The 17,579-nt window shown below is 40.6% G+C and overlaps 1 protein-coding gene and 1 long non-coding RNA gene across 2 annotated transcripts; one reads left to right on the top strand and one right to left on the bottom strand.

The window, feature by feature from the left end:
• Positions 1 to 97: 97 nt before the first annotated feature.
• On the bottom strand, positions 98 to 13,888 carry cstf1 (cleavage stimulation factor, 3' pre-RNA, subunit 1). The gene is made up of 5 exons (XM_088005350.1): positions 13,720 to 13,888; positions 12,810 to 13,087; positions 12,543 to 12,740; positions 11,897 to 12,287; positions 98 to 705 (listed from the first exon to the last, which is right to left on the bottom strand). The coding sequence occupies exons 1-5, from the start codon at positions 13,886 to 13,888 to the stop codon at positions 446 to 448; spliced, it is 1,296 nt and encodes a 431-aa protein (XP_087861476.1). The 3' UTR covers positions 98 to 445.
• Positions 13,847 to 16,602, top strand: LOC148159590 (uncharacterized). Its single transcript, XR_015762812.1, has 3 exons — positions 13,847 to 13,938; positions 14,037 to 14,154; positions 15,670 to 16,602. It is a non-coding gene; the product is annotated as an uncharacterized LOC148159590 (long non-coding RNA).
• The last annotated feature ends 977 nt before the right edge of the window (positions 16,603 to 17,579 follow it).

Below are 17,579 nucleotides of genomic sequence, written 5' to 3' on the forward strand. Positions count from 1 at the left end.
CAGCAACTGTGTTCTTAAAATATCTACAGGATATCACTATAGCTGTGGTTAGGAGCTCTAAACTGACATTTTTAACCAACAAACTGGTGAGCAGAACTTTGTTTTTTTTTTGTTTTTATTTAAAAAAAAAAATCAAAATTACAAACAAAATTAAGTAAAAGACATTTAAAAAACAGAAAAGAAAGTGAAGCAATGTACAGGTCATCGGGAAAACAAAAACATCATCACAGCTGATGTTTCCTGCTTCCTACTTTCAGTTTAAACGGCGACGCTCCACGTATTTCTCTGTAGGGAAGTGGTGGCCAGACGTTTTACTCTTGAGGTTTAGCGATTAAGAATGCTGTCGCTTTTCTCTAGAAATGTTCCAACAAAGGCCACTCCCTGTTTTTCAAATGAACTCGAAGTGAAAGAGTCAGCTGCTCGGAGCACCGGGCACAGCCGAGGCTCAGTCTGTGGTGGCACGGCGGTACCAGAAGCGGGCCCTGAAGTCGTCGCTGCAGGTCATGAAGCCCGGGTTGGTGGGCGAATGGACGATGCAGCGGACGATGTTGTTGTGCCCCAGGGAGAGCAGGTTCTTCCTCTCCGCTGTTCTGGAGTCCCAGCAGCAGAGGCTGATGGTCCGCTCATCGGGCAGCAACACGTAGTCCTCCGTATGGTTGAACACACCTTGTGTGCGATGCATCTGACGACCGCTGAGCCCCGCCCCTGAAACACAAAATGCCACACGTACCCATCAGGGGCCATTCTAGCTAAATCCACGGCAGAAGGCTAGAGGATGGCTCTACTCCGTCCAGTCCAGTTCACCGCAGGGTTTCCCCCTGTGCAATGTTTGACTAAGACGTTATAGTTGTTTAGTTATTGTTAATAAAGTCTTCCAATAACACGCAATTACTTAAAGGTAAAGGTAATTTTCTTTATATATTACATTTTGACCAACAAGGCAATACAAAGTGCTTTACAGGAATTAAAAGGAAAAACGAACAAAATAAACCAAAGGAAAGAGCAAAATAAGAAATTGATCTAAAGTATGTAACCTTTCTTCATTTCAGACGTTAGTAGAGTCGCCAAAGAACCGTTTCCCGTAGACCAACCACACGCGTCAAGTTCGAGAAACAAAAAACAGGTTATCATATCTTTTCCCCATTTCAAGGGCTAAGAAAGTCATCTAATCCTTCCTAAAAGACTAGGAATTAAAATTTAATTCACAAAGCTGGATTTAGAAATATTGGCAGTCTTTTGCAAATATCTCAATTGAGCAAAGGGTCTAAATCCTCAAAAACATAAAGATGCTAAAGACAATTTCAAGTGTGAACTCGTAACTATAGTCTTCCATAGAAGTCAATAAATAGTACTATACTACACACTTCAATATGCTGAAACAGAAAATGTTGAACCTTTTCATTTTTTTAACAGTTCTTGTATGCCAATGACTCATTACTCTATTGTTGTTCTTCCTTTTTGCCCACAGCCTAAGTTCAGGACTTTAGAACTGGGTTTAGACCCAGAGAACTGCTACAAAGAATCAATGAATATTAATTATTTGATACCAATTATTGGCTGTGTAAAATTTGCCAAAATTTTACAACTCAGTCCATTCATGTTTATCACATTGTTCCGTAAACAAGACGTCTGAACAAAGCAGTTCAAACGTCTCCTGCACGAATATATCGGACAGCATAACTTGTTGGACTGACGCATCTCAGATGGGAAAATGTTGCATGTTACCCGACCTCAATAGAAAGCCATTATTGCATGTCCAACATTTTACATCTAAATGCTGATACAGGCGAAGTTTTGATGGTCTGAATTTATTTGATTGCATGTTTTATTTCTGTCAAGTCATGCTAAATAAAAAGTACACAAATTAATCATGTACGTAATTGCATTTGGTTAAATTCTTAAAGTAATCATATTTTAACTCATGCACCATGTTAGAGTTCGTTTATACTATTTGCAGCATTGAGATTGTCCTCCCTATCCAAGTAAAATTAGTACTGCGTGATGTCCTTAAAATCAATTAAACTGAATTGTGAATGCAATCGGACCCATCAGAATCTAATCGATTCAAGTCCGGTCAGTCTTTTTCTCTCGGTTTTGCGTAAATTTCAAAATTTGAACGCTAACTGAGGCCTGGAGAGTCTGAGATTGAGCTTGTACTTTTAGTTTCTCAGAGCATTAACCAAATACTCGAATTGAATTCAACTGTTATTTTATATATATATATATATATATATATATATATATATATATATATATATATATATATATATATATATATATATATACATACATATATATTAGAGGTGTGCCGATCTATCAGTCATCGATCATAATCGGCCGATTTTCGTGAAAAAGTGCATGATCGGCGATCATTGGCTCTTGTTGCCGATACCAATCACCTGCATCTCATTTCCAACCTGCCTGTGCAGCTGGTCTCCTCTTTCCTTCACTCTGCGCAAACGCGTAGCAACAAATCCTAAGCGATGTGGAACTATAACGCACTGAGTGAATGGGGAAGTTTGCGTGTTGCGGCGGAAAATTGAAGCAGTCAAAATGCATCAACACAACGAAGCTAAAACAACATAAAAACAATGCCATACTTGACGGAGTTTGGCTACATCGAGGCTCACTGCAGTAAAAAAGACATACGGAGGATCAGATAGAAGGTAAAGCAGCACACAGCTACAAACACTCACCCGGATTAGCATGACGGTCAGAAAGCTAAACAAATAACCCGCAAAATTATTTAAGTCTTTGAGCTGCGATGTAAGACGCTGGTTCTGCTCTCGCTGTTGAACCGCTGCTATGCTACAGGTAGTAATATTTGACGGAGCTTCGCTTCTGCTCCACCTGGTAGTGACTCTCACACCGAACCTGCTTAAAGCTGCAGCATCTAACTTAAAAAATAAATTGTACATACGTATTAAAACTTTAGTTGTCCTAACATGAGACAGATAATCTCTAAAAAAAATAATCGATCTCCTCCCTGTTCTGCATAATTACTCCGCTCAGTCAGAAACAGCCAATCAGAACTAGCAGTAATCAGCTAGCCGCCATGCTATCAGGAAGTTTTCATTCAGTAACTCTGGATTGTTTATTGTAATGGAACCTGTTTTTGCCTTTGAATGTTAAGTTTTATACTTGAATTTTTTGGCAATGTTGAGAGGTTTTATTTTGGCTCTTTGCATTATTTAGCCTCTTCAGAGCCTTCATATGTTATCAGTCTGTTAAAGGTAGTATTATCAATAGCAGTACAATTCGCACAATGCCTGTTTTGTTTAGTTTTCTTCTTAGAAAAAGTTATTAAAAACAAGTTTTTGTCTAAATTAAGGTGAATTCATGGTTCCTTTTTCTACATAATGTAACCGGTAGTGTTTATGATAAAAAAATAATAATTATGTGATCGGTATCGGTAATCGGCCCTCATGGGTGATCAGTATCAGTATCGGCAGGAAAAAACCTGATCGGCACATCTCTAATATGTAAAAAAATTCCCCTCTCACCCTCCGTGGGTGGTCTCTTTCATCCTCTGAGCTCGGGTCCTCTACCAGAGGCCTGGGAGCTTGAGGGTTCTGCGCAGTATCTTGGTTGTGCCTAGAACTGCACATTTCTGGACTGAGATGTCTGATGTTGTTCCTGGGATCTGTTTGAGCCACTGCTCCAATTTGGGGGTGACTGCCCCGAGGGCCCCGATGACCACAGGCACCACTGTGGTCTTCACCTTCCAGGCCTTCTCCAGTTCCTCTCTGAGGCCCTGGTATTTCTCCAGTTTGTCATGCTCCTTCTTCCTGATGTTGTGGTCACTTGGTATTGCTACATCCACCACAACGGCTTTCCTCTGTTCTTTGTCCACCACCACAATGTCCGGTTGGTTCGCCATTACCATCTTGTCTGTCTGGATCTGGAAGTCCCACAGGATCTTAGCTCGGTCATTCTCCACCACCTTTGGGGGTGTCCCCCATTTTGACCTCGGGGCTTCCAGTCCATATTCTGCACAGATGTTCCTGTACACTATGCCCGCCACTTGGTTATGTCGTTCCATGTACGCTTTCCCTGCCAGCATCTTGCACCCTGCTGTTATGTGCTGGACTGTCTCAGAGGCCTCCTTGCACAACCTACACCTTGGGTCTTGTCTGGTGTGGTAGATCTGAGCTTCTATTGCTCTGGTGTTTATATGTATATTATATATATATATATATATATATATATATATATATATATATATATATATTAGGGCTGTTGTAAACGAATATTTTAGTAATTGAGTAATCTATCGATTATTCTTACGATTAATCGAGTAATCGGATAAAAAAAATTATAAAATGAAATATTGGTAAATCTGGCATAATACCGGTGTTACTATCAGATATCAATATCAGTCCAATTTTTCATATTTCAGCATCCCTAACAGTTGCTTTTTTGTAGTTTAGAAAACTAACCTGTAACAATAATAGCTCACTTTCTAAGTTAACCAGAAGAAAAGTTATAGAAAAATCTGAAATTATATTGAATTTAATAACAAAGAGGCAGGCTCACAAATATGCTTATAAAAAATGTCTACAATCCAGCTTTTAGTTTATGTATTCATCTTCAGTGAGTTTAATAGATTAATTAAACTCACCTTGCCACCTAACCTGTCACGCTTTGGGTTTGAAAATACGGGAAATGTCGCCTGGAGTGGGAGGAGAGGGCGAATGAACGAACATAAGATGGGGTGGAGGGGAGGAAATAGACCAGCGGACTGACGAACCGTTAGACCGGGGGACGAACACGGGGGAAGCAATACGGGATATTTACGACACCTTCACTGGTCACACTCAGAAACTCATCTACCAGCCATGTACGATGCGCTCCGCCACCCGTTTCTTCAGACCGGGATATGAAATTTATTGTGCGGTTCGTCGGTAAAGCTACATTTACACGGTAAGCATCAGCTACTCAGCCGCCCGCCCTGTTCAGGCTATCCGCTCACCTCAGCGCTCTTCCCACCGTTCGCTTTCAACCAGCAGACCCGGAGGAGAAATGCTGCCGTACTCCAGGCATTCCCCAGTCATTTTAAGGATGCTTATTGGTTCCCCAAAAACGATAAAAAGTCGGGCATTATCATCAATCAATAAAATCCCCACGGGCCAATCTAGAAGATTGGACTTTATGCCGCTGAGACTTAGCTTTTGTCAACAACTCAGAGGCGGAAGTGAGAGCTCCGCGCAACGCAAATGAAGTCCCGGCCGGAACACGGTGCGCTAACTAATAAAACATAAATTAACGAAGCTTCGAGGCAGGAAAATTTTCCTCGAGGAATTTTAGTAATCGAGGTACTCGAATCATTCGAGGAATCGTTTCAGCCCTAATATACTGCTCAAAAAAATAAAGGGAACACTCAAATAACACATCCTAGATCTGAATGAATGAAATATTCTCATTGAATACTTTGTTCTGTACAAAGTTGAATGTGCTGACTACAAAATCACACAAAAATCATCAATGGAAATCAAATTTTAATAACCAATGGAGGCCTGGATTTGGAGCCACACACAAAATTAAAGTGAAATGTTCCCTTTATTTTTTTGAGCAGTATATATATATATATATATATATATATATATATATATATATATATATATATATATATATATATGCTTAGAGATGTACAACATCAATAGGACTCTAAGAGCCTTCATTGCAAACTCGATGGGGCTGTGGAAAACCACCCTTGAAGCCAACTGCAAACCACTTGCACAAGTGTCCATCAAATGTGGCATATACCAAGGAGATGCTCTGTCCCAACTGCTGTTCTGCATAGGCCTGAACCCCCTCAGCCAAATCATCAACAAGACTGGCTACGGATACCGACTCAAGAATGGGGCCACAATCAGTCACTTCCTCTACATGGATGACATCAAGCTATACGCCAAGAGCGAGCGAGACATCGACTCACTGATCCACACCACCAGGATCTACAGCACTGACATTGGGATGTCATTCGGACTAGAGAAGTGTGGTCGGATGGTTACAAAGAGAGGGAAGGTCGTCCGCACAGAAGGGGTCTCACTCCCAGAAGGAACAATAGCAGACATAGAGCACAGCTACAAGTACCTGGGAATACCACAAGCAAATTGCAACCTCGATGAGGTCACAAGGAAAGGAGCCACAGCCAAATACCTCCAACGAATAAGACAAGTCCTGAGAAGCCAGCTCAATGGCAAGAACAAGATCCGTGCAATAAACAGCTATGCCTTACCAGTAATCAGATACCCTGCCGGAATAACTAGCTGGCCAATGGAAGAGATGAAGGCCACGGATGTTAAGACTCGGAAGCTACTAACCATGCATGGAAGGTTCCACCCCAAATCCAGCACCCTGAGACTGTACACGAGCCACAAGGAAGGAGGCAGAGGACTAGTGAGTGTGAGAGCCACTGTCCAGGATGAAACATCCAAGATCCATAAATACATCAAGGACAAAGCCTCAACGGACGATGTGCTCAGCGAATGTCTCAAGCAATGGGGAACAGAGGACAAGGTGCTAGAGGTACCATCATGGGAGGACAAGCCCCTACATGGGATGTACCACCAACAAATAAGTGGCTGATATCAGGAAATCCTACCAATGGCTAGAGAAAGCTGGACTCAAGGACAGCACAGAGGCCCTCATCCTGGCTGCACAGGAACAGGCCCTAAACACCAGAGCAATAGAGGCTCAGATCTACCACACCAGACAAGACCCAAGGTGTAGGTTGTGCAAGGAGGCCTCTGAGACAGTCCAGCACATAACAGCAGGGTGCAAGATGCTGGCAGGGAAAGCGTACATGGAACGACATAACCAAGTGGCGGGCATAGTGTACAGCAGAGGTTCCCAAACTGTGGGGCCCCCCTAGGGGGGGGCGCCGTGTCATTGCAGGGGGGGTGCAGAAGCCATCTGGATGAAAAAAACAAAAACAAAACATGAACACTGTATGCGCTGGGTTTTTACCTTAGAATGGCCAACTCTCTGTTATTCCTATGTCAATTTGATACAGTAGAGGCTTCCACACTTCCCATATTTGTGTCCTCTGTCACTTTTATCAGCAGTTAAAACTGTTTAATCCGTTAACATGTTGTAACCTGTTTTTCCGAGCCGCCTTTAAACGCAACATGAGCGCTACGACGCTCGCGCTGGGTTTCCACCTGTGAAGGAAACCTGCTGCTGCTGTGTGGAGCTACGTATGTTTGTGTTAGAATCACGGCAGCAAACCAGCAAAACGCAAAGAACTTTTCACAGTTTTCCCCTCCAAACTAACCGACTGAGTTGAGTAAAGCTGTTGGATGCAGGTAATGTTAGCTAAAAGATGACTAGCTAATATCAATACAGAACCTTTAGCTTAACAAGTACCTTGTAGGCTACCGATGTTGGTGTCTATTTTCAGCTACGTACATTCATTTTGCCCCCCAAAAAGTTTACCCCCCCCCCCTCCACACGCATCGTTTCAACCAGACAGCCATTTGTAATCCATAGGGGGGCGCAGAAAATGTTTGGAAACCACTGGGGGGGCGCAGAAGAAAAAGTTTGGGAACCACTGGTGTACAGGAACATCTGTGCAGAATATGGACTGGAAGCCCCGAGATCAAAGTGGGGAACACCCCCAAAGGTGGTGGAGAATGACCGAGCTAAGATCCTGTGGGACTTCCAGATCCAGACAGACAAGATGGTAATGGCGAACCAACCGGACATTGTGGTGGATAAAGAACAGAGGAAAGCCGTTGTGGTGGATGTAGCAATACCAAGTGACCACAACATCAGGAAAAAGGAGCACGAGAAACTGGAGAAATACCAGGGCCTCAGAGAGGAACTGGAGAAGGCCTGGAAGGTGAAGACCACAGTGGTGCCTGTGGTCATCGGGGCCCTCGGGGCAGTCACCCCCAAACTGGAGCAGTGGCTCAAACAGATCCCAGGAACAACATCAGACATCTCAGTCCAGAAATGTGCAGTTCTAGGCACAGCCAAGATACTGCGCAGAACCCTCAAGCTCCCAGGCCTCTGGTAGAGGACCCGAGCTCAGAGGATGAAAGACAGAGACCACCCACGGAGGGTGAGAAGGGAATTTTATATATATATATACATATATATACATATATATATATTTATTAGCACCTGTTCACAAAATGTGTCATTTCAAGGCTTCTCCAGATTCCATTTTATACAACCTAATACAAGTTAAAATACAGTTCAATTAGGTAAAAACAAAAAAGTTAAAAACTTTTCAATTCAGAATCCCTGTTTCTGCTAAAAGTAGAGCCTGTAAAGGTTTCGGTTGTGTTCTTAAAACAACTTCATTTGGACTTTTATGAATGTATAATAAATATACATTCATACAGGAACATGTCAGATTAAGGTCACCTCATGTTTAGTGTATTCATTTGCCTGCAGCCTAGTACAGAGGTTACATTACAAGCTTTACAAAAGGAAAGCTAAGAAAACTAGATCTGTAATACCAAGTGCCTGAATTCACAGGAATTTTTGTTTTACATATTAAAGAATTTTAAATAGGCCAGAACAGACAAGAGGAAGTGTGTGGGCATGCAGTGGCCTCAGTTAATAAGAAAAGATTGAAGTGAAAGTATCAATTCAGGGATCATCTTAAATGGGTTACATAAGCTAAACCAACCCCAGGATTCAGATCTGCCATTAGATCTGAAATTTATTTCCATTATCAACATCTTTTTAAAAACATGCTGTAGTTCTGTCTCTTCTTGTCTAGATACATTTGTTTTAAAACCAAGAGAAGGATTTCTTTTTTGTAAAGTGATTTGCTTTTTCATTAATTCATAGCTTAGAGAGTAGAAGGTAAAGTTTCAGTTTGACTTTTCTCTATTATATAAATAATAGAAACCACGATAACAGTCTCACAGCTACGAGGTCTGAAATGATTTTCAGACCTCATAGCTGTGAGGTCTGAAAATCAGACCTCACCATCTGTAACTTGCAGATGGTTACAGACCTTCACCTCTACATAAAACATCACCACCAATATAGTCTTCTGCAAAAAAAAATACACACATCCTGTGTGTGTGACTGCTAGTCAGAGGTGGGCACAGTACCCAAAAAGAGTAGCACTACTTCAACATATTTTTAAACAAGCAAAAGTAAAAAGTAGCTGTCCGAGAAATGAGTCAAATGTAAAAAAATATTTGGTGAAAAGTCTACTCGGGTAAAGAGTAACTGATCAAATTATCAACCATTTAATATTTAAAAATTACATCAGACAGACCAAAATATAAAGTTAAGTGGAAATGTTGGTATTCTGAGGACGAAAATATCAATTTACACAAATAACAAAAAAGAACAAAATTTGGCAAAATAATTTTTTCCAAATCAGTTTCTTTCAATAAAAAAACATCTGAAACTTTAACAAAATCATCCGCTGTGTGTCTGTGTCTGGTGAATTTTTGGTTAAAACATGTTTGTTCTTCATTAAGTGGGTAAAAAATCCAGAAATTTTACTCAAGAGAGAGATACTTCATAATAAAATTACTCAAGTAAAAATATTTCCACATGCAGCGTGAAGGGAACTCTTAGTGCAGTGATCGGACTCTCCCATTATCATTACATGACCTTGGTGAAAAATGAAAGCGACGAAGGATTGAAATAAATCTTAGACATTGTGGAGGCTTCAGGGAATGAATGATGTAAGCAACGTTTTAGACCATGTGACCTTATTTCTGGTGGCAACCTTTTTTTTGAGCCAGGCAGTTATTGTTATTCATGTAAATAATTTGGTTTCTGATGTAAAAAAGACATTTAATTCAAACGGCATGGCAAAATTTATCTATACCCAGATAAAAGACAAAAATATAGTTCCTCAAAAAAGAACAAAAATATATATTTTTTTTTAAATCAGGAAGAGATTTTTTTTTTATTTTGTCAATATGATCAAAAACGTAGATAAAACTTAAAAAGTGTCCATGTACTGTAATATTGTGTTAAAAGATGGGAAAAAAATGGAGGCAGAGAAAGGGCTTTAGCTGCTCAAATTGACAGCCAACGAAGTCACTCACTCTTTGGTTACCTAGCAACAAATTTGAGTAACTCACGCAGCAGCATTTTCAGGTTTCACCACCGTGCCTCATAACTGCTTAAAAATAAAATAAATATATACATTTAAAAAATGTGAATGACTGAATGCAGTGTGAAAAGCGCTTTGGAGTTCTCTGCACTTGATAACTGTACAAAAATATCAGCGCTTCAGTCTGATCTAAAACCAGAAGGCACCTGGAAATCTTCTCATTTCTGCTCACCTTGTAGTGAAATTATCCACCTGCTACCAACAACAAGCTGAGCTTAAAAACCTGCAAACATGTTCCTTGAAATTTAAAAAAAAAATCTTTTCCAATTAGTCAGTTTTACATCTCCCTTCTTTTTCTGTCTGTTGGCGTGTCAAAGCTGCTCTGGAGCAGCAGCGACACCAGCAGGCAGAGATCGGCATCACAACGCAACACTTCCCCTTCAGTAATTACAGCACAAAGTAAAACCCTCCATGTTGACAGCAGCCACGGTTGAGCTACAAAATAGGAGTTCCTGACCAGTGAAGATCCTGCATACTTAATCATAAAGCGTTCAGGTTTATCAGTTAAAAGTGTTCCATCTGTCAGAAATTCTGACTAACTTAACGCCTCGTTACTCAGAGCAGACAGAAGTCCCCTCCAGTTGCAACACACCGTTTCTCAAGAAGTCGTGTTAGTGAAGTCTGCCTTTTAATTGATGCTGTGAAGTTCCTTCATTTCATAACCTGAGTGTTTTCTGGAAAAGTTATCAGAAAACATTAAGCCGGAGTCTTCTGCCTTCTACAGAATTTAAACCTGAAGCTAAAAACGGTTTTTTAGAATTCTGTGTAGAACATTTACAGACAAGGTTTTTAATCTTAAATGCACAACGTATTTATTTTTTGGACAGTTTTGGCTTAATTACTGCTCTGAGGCTGTTTTTCTTTCAGCAAATGGCTTTTTTCAAAGCCAGTTTACTCCAGTTAGAACTCAATCAACTACTAAACTAGTTACATATAAAAGTTTTTACTGGATGATAAACTGTCCCAAACATTATTGCGATAAACAATGATATTGTTGTTTTAAGGTCATTTTGGCAATGTTACAATAACAATGTAAGAGAACACATTCTGAAAAATCAATAAACTTTCATTTATAATTTGCATTTAACACTGGAACTGGAAGACAATTTAAATACTGAAAATAAACAAAACAACAAATAAAATGAATTGTAAAGTCTCTCTATACTAAATTGTCCTTCAGAAAATGGGACAGCTGAGATGAAAGCACCAGACCGAAAACTTTTGTTATTCAGTTTTTGGTTAAAAAAAAAAAAAAAGAGAAGAACGATAAATTATGCAAATTTAAATTACTGTGTTGGATTTAATAAATTAGGCGACTAATTGATGTATTGCTTATTGTGACTGGCCTAGCAATCTGTTGCCGTTCTCTCTTCTTGAAGTCTGTCTCCTCCTGCAGCGTGCTGTGTGGATTTTAGTACTGTTGCTAAAATTGTTAAACTGGATGATAAAAGTCTTCAGTCTGGTGTTTTGGTCTCAACTAGAGCTTTATTTGAAGGACAATTTTGTTTACAGAGACTTCATAATTCATTTTATTTATCGATTTTGTTGTTTTGTTTATTTATTTTGGATATTTAAAATGTCTTTCAGTTCCAGTGTTAAATGCTCATTAAAATTTAAACTTTATTGATCTCTTTCAGAATGTGTTCTTGCATTATTGTTGTGCCATTATTACCATTATATGACTTGAAAACGGTCTCAATATCACCATTTTTCTCAATAACTTGTGGGACAATTTATCGCCCAGCAGAATTCATTATTGTGACATTCCTCCCTGAGTGTTCGGACGCTCCTTACCCGTGTACTTGACCAAGGTCCGACCGGTGGAGATCTCCCACAGTTTGGCCACGGAGTCCTTCCCACTGGACAGGATGTACTTGGAGTTCTTGGAAAAGATGGCGGAGCACACCTCTGCTCCGTCGTGCGCCTTCTCAAAGGTGGTGACGCAGCGGTTGGAGACGCCGTCCCACAGCTTGATGCTGCCGTCCTTGCTGCAGGTGACGTAGCTGTTGGCGGTGGGGTTGTAGCTGACGCCACTGATTGTGTCCGTGTGCTGGTCTAGCGGGTTGCAGGAAACAAAGCACTGGAAAGTGTTGACATCGTAGAGGCGCAGCGTAGGGTGCTGCGTTCCCACCAACAGGAAGTCCCCGGAGGGGTGGAAGGAGATCGAACGCAGCATTTCCGCTTCCTGTTGGACGGCGGATTAAAGATGGGTCAGCACACGTTCAGAAACGAAGCCGAGGAGAGTCATTTCAGCAACTCAAAATGTGTTATTGCGACAGGCCTTGTAGCAAAATGGAATGTAAAATACTTAAAGAACTACAGATACTTTTGCACAGGAGTGGATATAAATATTTCATGTCAAAGCAACAGGCACATGGACAAAAACAGCAGGACATTTCCCAAATGGCCGTTCTGACCACTGAGACAATCATTCTCTGACCTGTATATATTTAAAAGCTCTTTTAGCAGAGGGCTTGGAGTAGTCGAACAGTTTCAGGGTGTAGTCTCTTGAGCCAGATGCTAGAATCTGTTCACTCGGATGGAAGGCCAGGCAGGTGACTTCATCCACATGGTCATAAAGCGTACGAATGACGGGATGGTTCTCCATGTTCTGCTGCGCCGTCTCGTTCATCATCACCTAAAAGCAGCACAGCGTTAGTGGAGCAACCGTGAGTCTAACCCATCCCCCGCCCTCGGCCTGCCTCACCTCGATGGGCATGGCACTCTTAGCCAGCATGCGCTCCGTGTCCAGAATCTTGATGGAGGCGTCAGCCGAGCCTGTGGCGATCAGCTGGCCGTCTCGGCTGTACGTGGCCACGCGACAAGGACCCTTGTGTGACGTGACGTAGCAGGTCTCGTACTCCGACGCCTCCGGGGACATCGTCTGGACATCTGCGTCAAACTCCAAGTCAATGCCAACACCAGGCGCTACTGTGTCTGAGCGGCCGATGGCATACTGGACAGCACTGTCGTCGTTCTCCATCCCTGTGACAAGAGTCCAGGATGTACAGTTAGTCTTAGACAGAATTGGGTAGAAACTAGTTACATTTACTCGATTACATTTACTTGAGTAACTTTTTCGAAAAAAGAAAAAAACAAGTTATTTTAGTAGTATTTTTACTTGAGTAATTTTATTATGAAGTATTGCTACTCTTATGCAAGTAAAATTTCTGGATTCTTTATCCACTGAATGAAAAACAAAACATGTTTTAACCAAAAATTCACCAGACACCCAGCTGCAGTTTTTATTAAACTTTCATAAGTTTTTCATTGAAAGAATTTTCTTTTGCCTGCTATTTTTTGTAACTTATATGAATTATTGTCATTTATGTCTTTAAAAAACCAAAATTTCCATTTAACGTTACATTTTGGTCTGTCTACTGATGTAATGTTTAAATATTAAATGATTGATCTGTTACTCGGTACTTTAGTAGACGTTTTACCAAATTCTTTTTGACTCTTACTTGAATAACTTTTTACCTTTACTTGAGTAAAAGATATGTTGAAGTAGTGCCACTTTTAATTGAGTGGATGTTTTTGGGTTTTCTGCCCTCCTCTGGTCTTAGAGCATCAAACTGCCGTCACTATGCTGAAAGCTGGGCCAGCTCTGCTCTTACCTATCTTTGCCAGCTGCATCAGCTGTTCAGAAGGCGACACGACGCTCTGCGGCTTCACCTCATTGATAAGATTGTTGGCGATGTTGGTGTAGCCGTCGTGGAGGAGCTGGCTAATGATGAGCCTGTACAGGTGCTGTCGGTCCTTCAGAGTCGGCTTAGGACGATACATTTTGGCTCACTGCTGCAACGTAGATGGCTGACGCCAAACAGAGAAAATCAGTAACTATATCTGCATTAATATTGCAACCTTTATCCTGCACAGCGGGTGAACAGGCTGTATGAGACAGAGTCAACGATGCTCCTGTATATCTCTGCAGCTAACGTTAGCCTGGATGCTACTGCTAACACCGAGGAAAACAACCGTCGGCTAACTGAAATAAGGCTTCAGTCTGACTAAGCGTGCGGCTTTATTAGAACCACAATGAAACAACTGAGGTAAGACGCTTAAAGTATGTCTAAAAGTTCTTCTTACAATTAAAACTTGAAGAATATCCCCAACTGTAAGTGAAGTAAAAACAGCGCTCCTGGACTCAAACGTGTATAACGTCCGACGTAAGAGTCGTGCTTACGTCACGAAACGCTTCTTTCTTCTTCTTTCTCTTCTATTATGGCAGATCGCAAGCAACATTAAAGTGCATACTGCCACTTACTGTACACGAGTGTGTAGCAACAGTTCCTCACGTCCATTATATTAATCCATCCAAATTTTCTAATTTTGCAATGTGAAGATAAATAAATAATGCTTTCCTTAATCTATAAATATCCTCTATGTTTACTTCAGTTCCGAATATTCCTGGACCCTTAATTATTATTATTATTATTATTATTATTATTATTATTATTATTATTATTATTATTATGTTTGTTGTTTGTGTGTTTGTGTGTGTGGAGGTAGAGAGCAATATACATATTTGTTGGCAGTGGGTTCATTTTTCTGATTTATCTGTTTCTGTCCGTTACAGTACAGTTACTTTGACTTGATCTCTTTCATGTCTGAAAGAGGGAACTTAACTGTGTGTGATTTTATTTCAGTTTAGTTTGCTTTTATCTCTCGTTTATCACGTGAAAAGCGTCACAGTTGTTAAAAATAAATAAAAACTAAGTTCAAAGAAGTTCTCAGAATTCATTGAGTCTCCTTAAGCAATTCAAGTCTAAATACTTGATTCCCTACAGCTGCCTGTGACTAATAACCACTAGAACGTTACGAACTGCAGTCTGCTGTATGAATTTGCTACTGCGATGTAACATTTCCTTGCTTGTTGTTTTATTGCTTTAATTATGTAAAGCACTTTGAATTTCTTTGTTGTGGAAATGTGCCATACAAATAAAACTGCCTTGCCTGTAAAACATTACAGCTCAAACAGTACATTGAATAAATACACAAATGACTTGCCATAATCAGAGAAACGTTAGGTTATGTGTGGATAAATAAATCAGTCATAGCCTGTCGGAAACACAAAGCATAACTGATAATGCATCTGTCACTATTATGTAAATTGTGCAATCGGATGAATTAAAGATGTTTTCCATGACTTCCTTCTTTTACATTCCTGTTGTTGATCGTCTTCACAGTCTTCAAGCTTGTAAGTTATCTGCATATAAAAAAAATAACCCGAAGAGAAGCTTCCAGACGAATAAACCTGCGTAGAGATATTGAGTTCATCAACTCGCTGTAGTAATACTACAGCTGGGCTTATGCCGGTACAGACAGCAGAGCTGCTTCACGTGGATTTACATCCAATTTCTCAAACAACGCAGAACTTTAGTAACCACAAGCCGATGACTTGAGAAAGAAACATATGCTGTTCGTTTCTAGTTGCTGGTCACTATTAGTGGTAAAGGCTGGTTTGTAAAGCCTTGTATCCTAGCAACTTAAGCAACATGGCCAGAAAACAATAAGTCAGCAACACGAGACCCCGAGTGACTGTTTTCATATCTGTCTCCTTAAAGGATTCCTGCTAGAAAGATCAAATGCCACGACTGTAACATCTGAGGAACACGTGCCTGGAGCCATGCCCCCTCCCTGCTGGGCTCGGTGAGGATGGCAGAAAACATGGTAGGAGGTATCCTGTTGCCATGTCAACAGAAAGCATGCTCTTGCATGGACCAGCCTGCAGTTGCCTTGGAGACCAAGTGAAGTCTGTTGCAGTGCAATGTTTGTTTGCTTTCAGTCAATATTCTTTATTAATTTTACAAAGTACACATGTGAAGTAACAACATTTCACTTGTCGCGTTCCCGACATACAAGGAGCCTGTTTGTCCAAAGATCTTAAAGGGATAAAGAGGCATGGTCTGAGAGGCCAGAGTGACCGATTGCTCAGTTTGGACGGCCAGCCAGCAGAGTCCTGCAGGTTCTAAACTTCTTCCGTTTACCAATGATGGAGGCCGCTGAGAGATCGGGACATTCAAAGCAGCCGCAACAGTCGGGACAGTCTTGTGCCTCAAGGTAGTCCTGACTCAGAGGTCTACAGACATTTCCTTGGATTCCATACTTGATGTTTGACCTCTGACCTACAATGTCAGCTGTGGGATATTATATACAGAGGTATCTGCCTTTCCAAATCAAGTCTACTCATACTGAATTTACCACAGGTGGACTACAGTTAAGCTGGGTTAGGGTCATGGATGATCAGTGGACACAGCTCAACATGGAGCCTCATGTCTAAGGCTGTGAATACTTACATAAATGGGATTGTAAGTTTGTTTTAATGGTTTTCCTTTTTTTTTTTTATAAATGTATAATAAATAAATCTCATTGTAATAACGGGGCATTGGAGTTTAGAATTTTGAGGAAAGACACACATTTAATACAGTATGAATGAAGGCTGCAACATAACAAAATGTGCAAAACCTGAAATGTGCTGATTTCTTTCCAGATGCACGGTATCCAGTGATCGAGCTAAGTCAGTTACAATCCAAAAACAATGATTTTCCTTGTATTCTACATGTTGCAACACGCTCACTCCTAAGGCTTGTGTTGTACTTTGATTGACAAAGGTTGTGAATGGTTCCAAACTCTCAAGAACAAGATTTGTTAAAAACTGCTAGGTTAAAGTTACTTGACTGAAGGAACTTCCCACATGATCCCATGGAGATCAATGACCTTTAGAAATGATGCTGTTGGGGTGTTACCATGTTCCTGATTGGTTCTCTCACATAATCAATCAATCAGTCCATCCATTCTCTCTGCTTATCCAGATTTGGGGCACATTTAGCAGCTAGTGCATGAGATTAATTGACAGCACTAAGACACTACTCTTGGCTCTGATTGGTTGATTTTGGTTGGGATGACTCAGGAGCGGTGCATTTCTTCAGTAGCAGCACAGGCAGGAGGTGGAGGAGACTGATCATTCTCTATCTCGTAGCATACCGTGATAATATGGTGACAGTTTTAACAAATACGTAAAAAAGATATATATAGTCCCTTCATGATTGGGCCAATGTGCTTGAAAAGACTTATAGTGGCGCGATGAAAATCACATCGTTTTGTTCTCTGCCTCATGCAGTCCATTCCTTCTTGTCACAATGCTCTTGGCGAACGTAAGATGTGTGTCGTTGTGTTTATTGCTTCGCTTTCTTAAACATCATTTAACAAAAACACTGCGGAATGAAACAACCCGAGTGTAAATCACCCAACAAAACTGGTCAGAATGGACCAGTTTTGGCTCCAAGTCTTCCAGTCTTCAGAGTTTTTGCCTCTCCGGCAGTTCGGATTTTAACTTAACTAGGCTTTTTTCATTTGGCTCTTTTGTAGATAAAATGAGTTTCATAAAAGGCTGGAGTAAAAGCTTCCTCAAAAAAAAAAAACATACACACACAAACACACACATTTCATAATCTGTTTACAAATTATCACTTGC

This window comes from Poecilia mexicana, unplaced genomic scaffold, assembly GCF_051168715.1.
Source record: "Poecilia mexicana isolate PSO_F unplaced genomic scaffold, ASM5116871v1 scaffold_5, whole genome shotgun sequence".
In the NCBI taxonomy this organism is placed as follows: domain Eukaryota; kingdom Metazoa; phylum Chordata; class Actinopteri; order Cyprinodontiformes; family Poeciliidae; genus Poecilia; species Poecilia mexicana.

Coding starts and splice junctions, on each gene's coding strand:
- cstf1 (XM_088005350.1), bottom strand. CDS start 13,888: ATGTATCGTCCTAAGCCGACTCTGAAGGACCGACAGCACCTGTACAGG. Junction 13,088..13,719: donor GATGCAGCTGGCAAAGATAG/GTAAGAGCAGAG, acceptor CTCTTGTCACAG/GGATGGAGAACGACGACAGT. Junction 12,288..12,542: donor GAGCTTTTAAATATATACAG/GTCAGAGAATGA, acceptor GCCGTCCAACAG/GAAGCGGAAATGCTGCGTTC.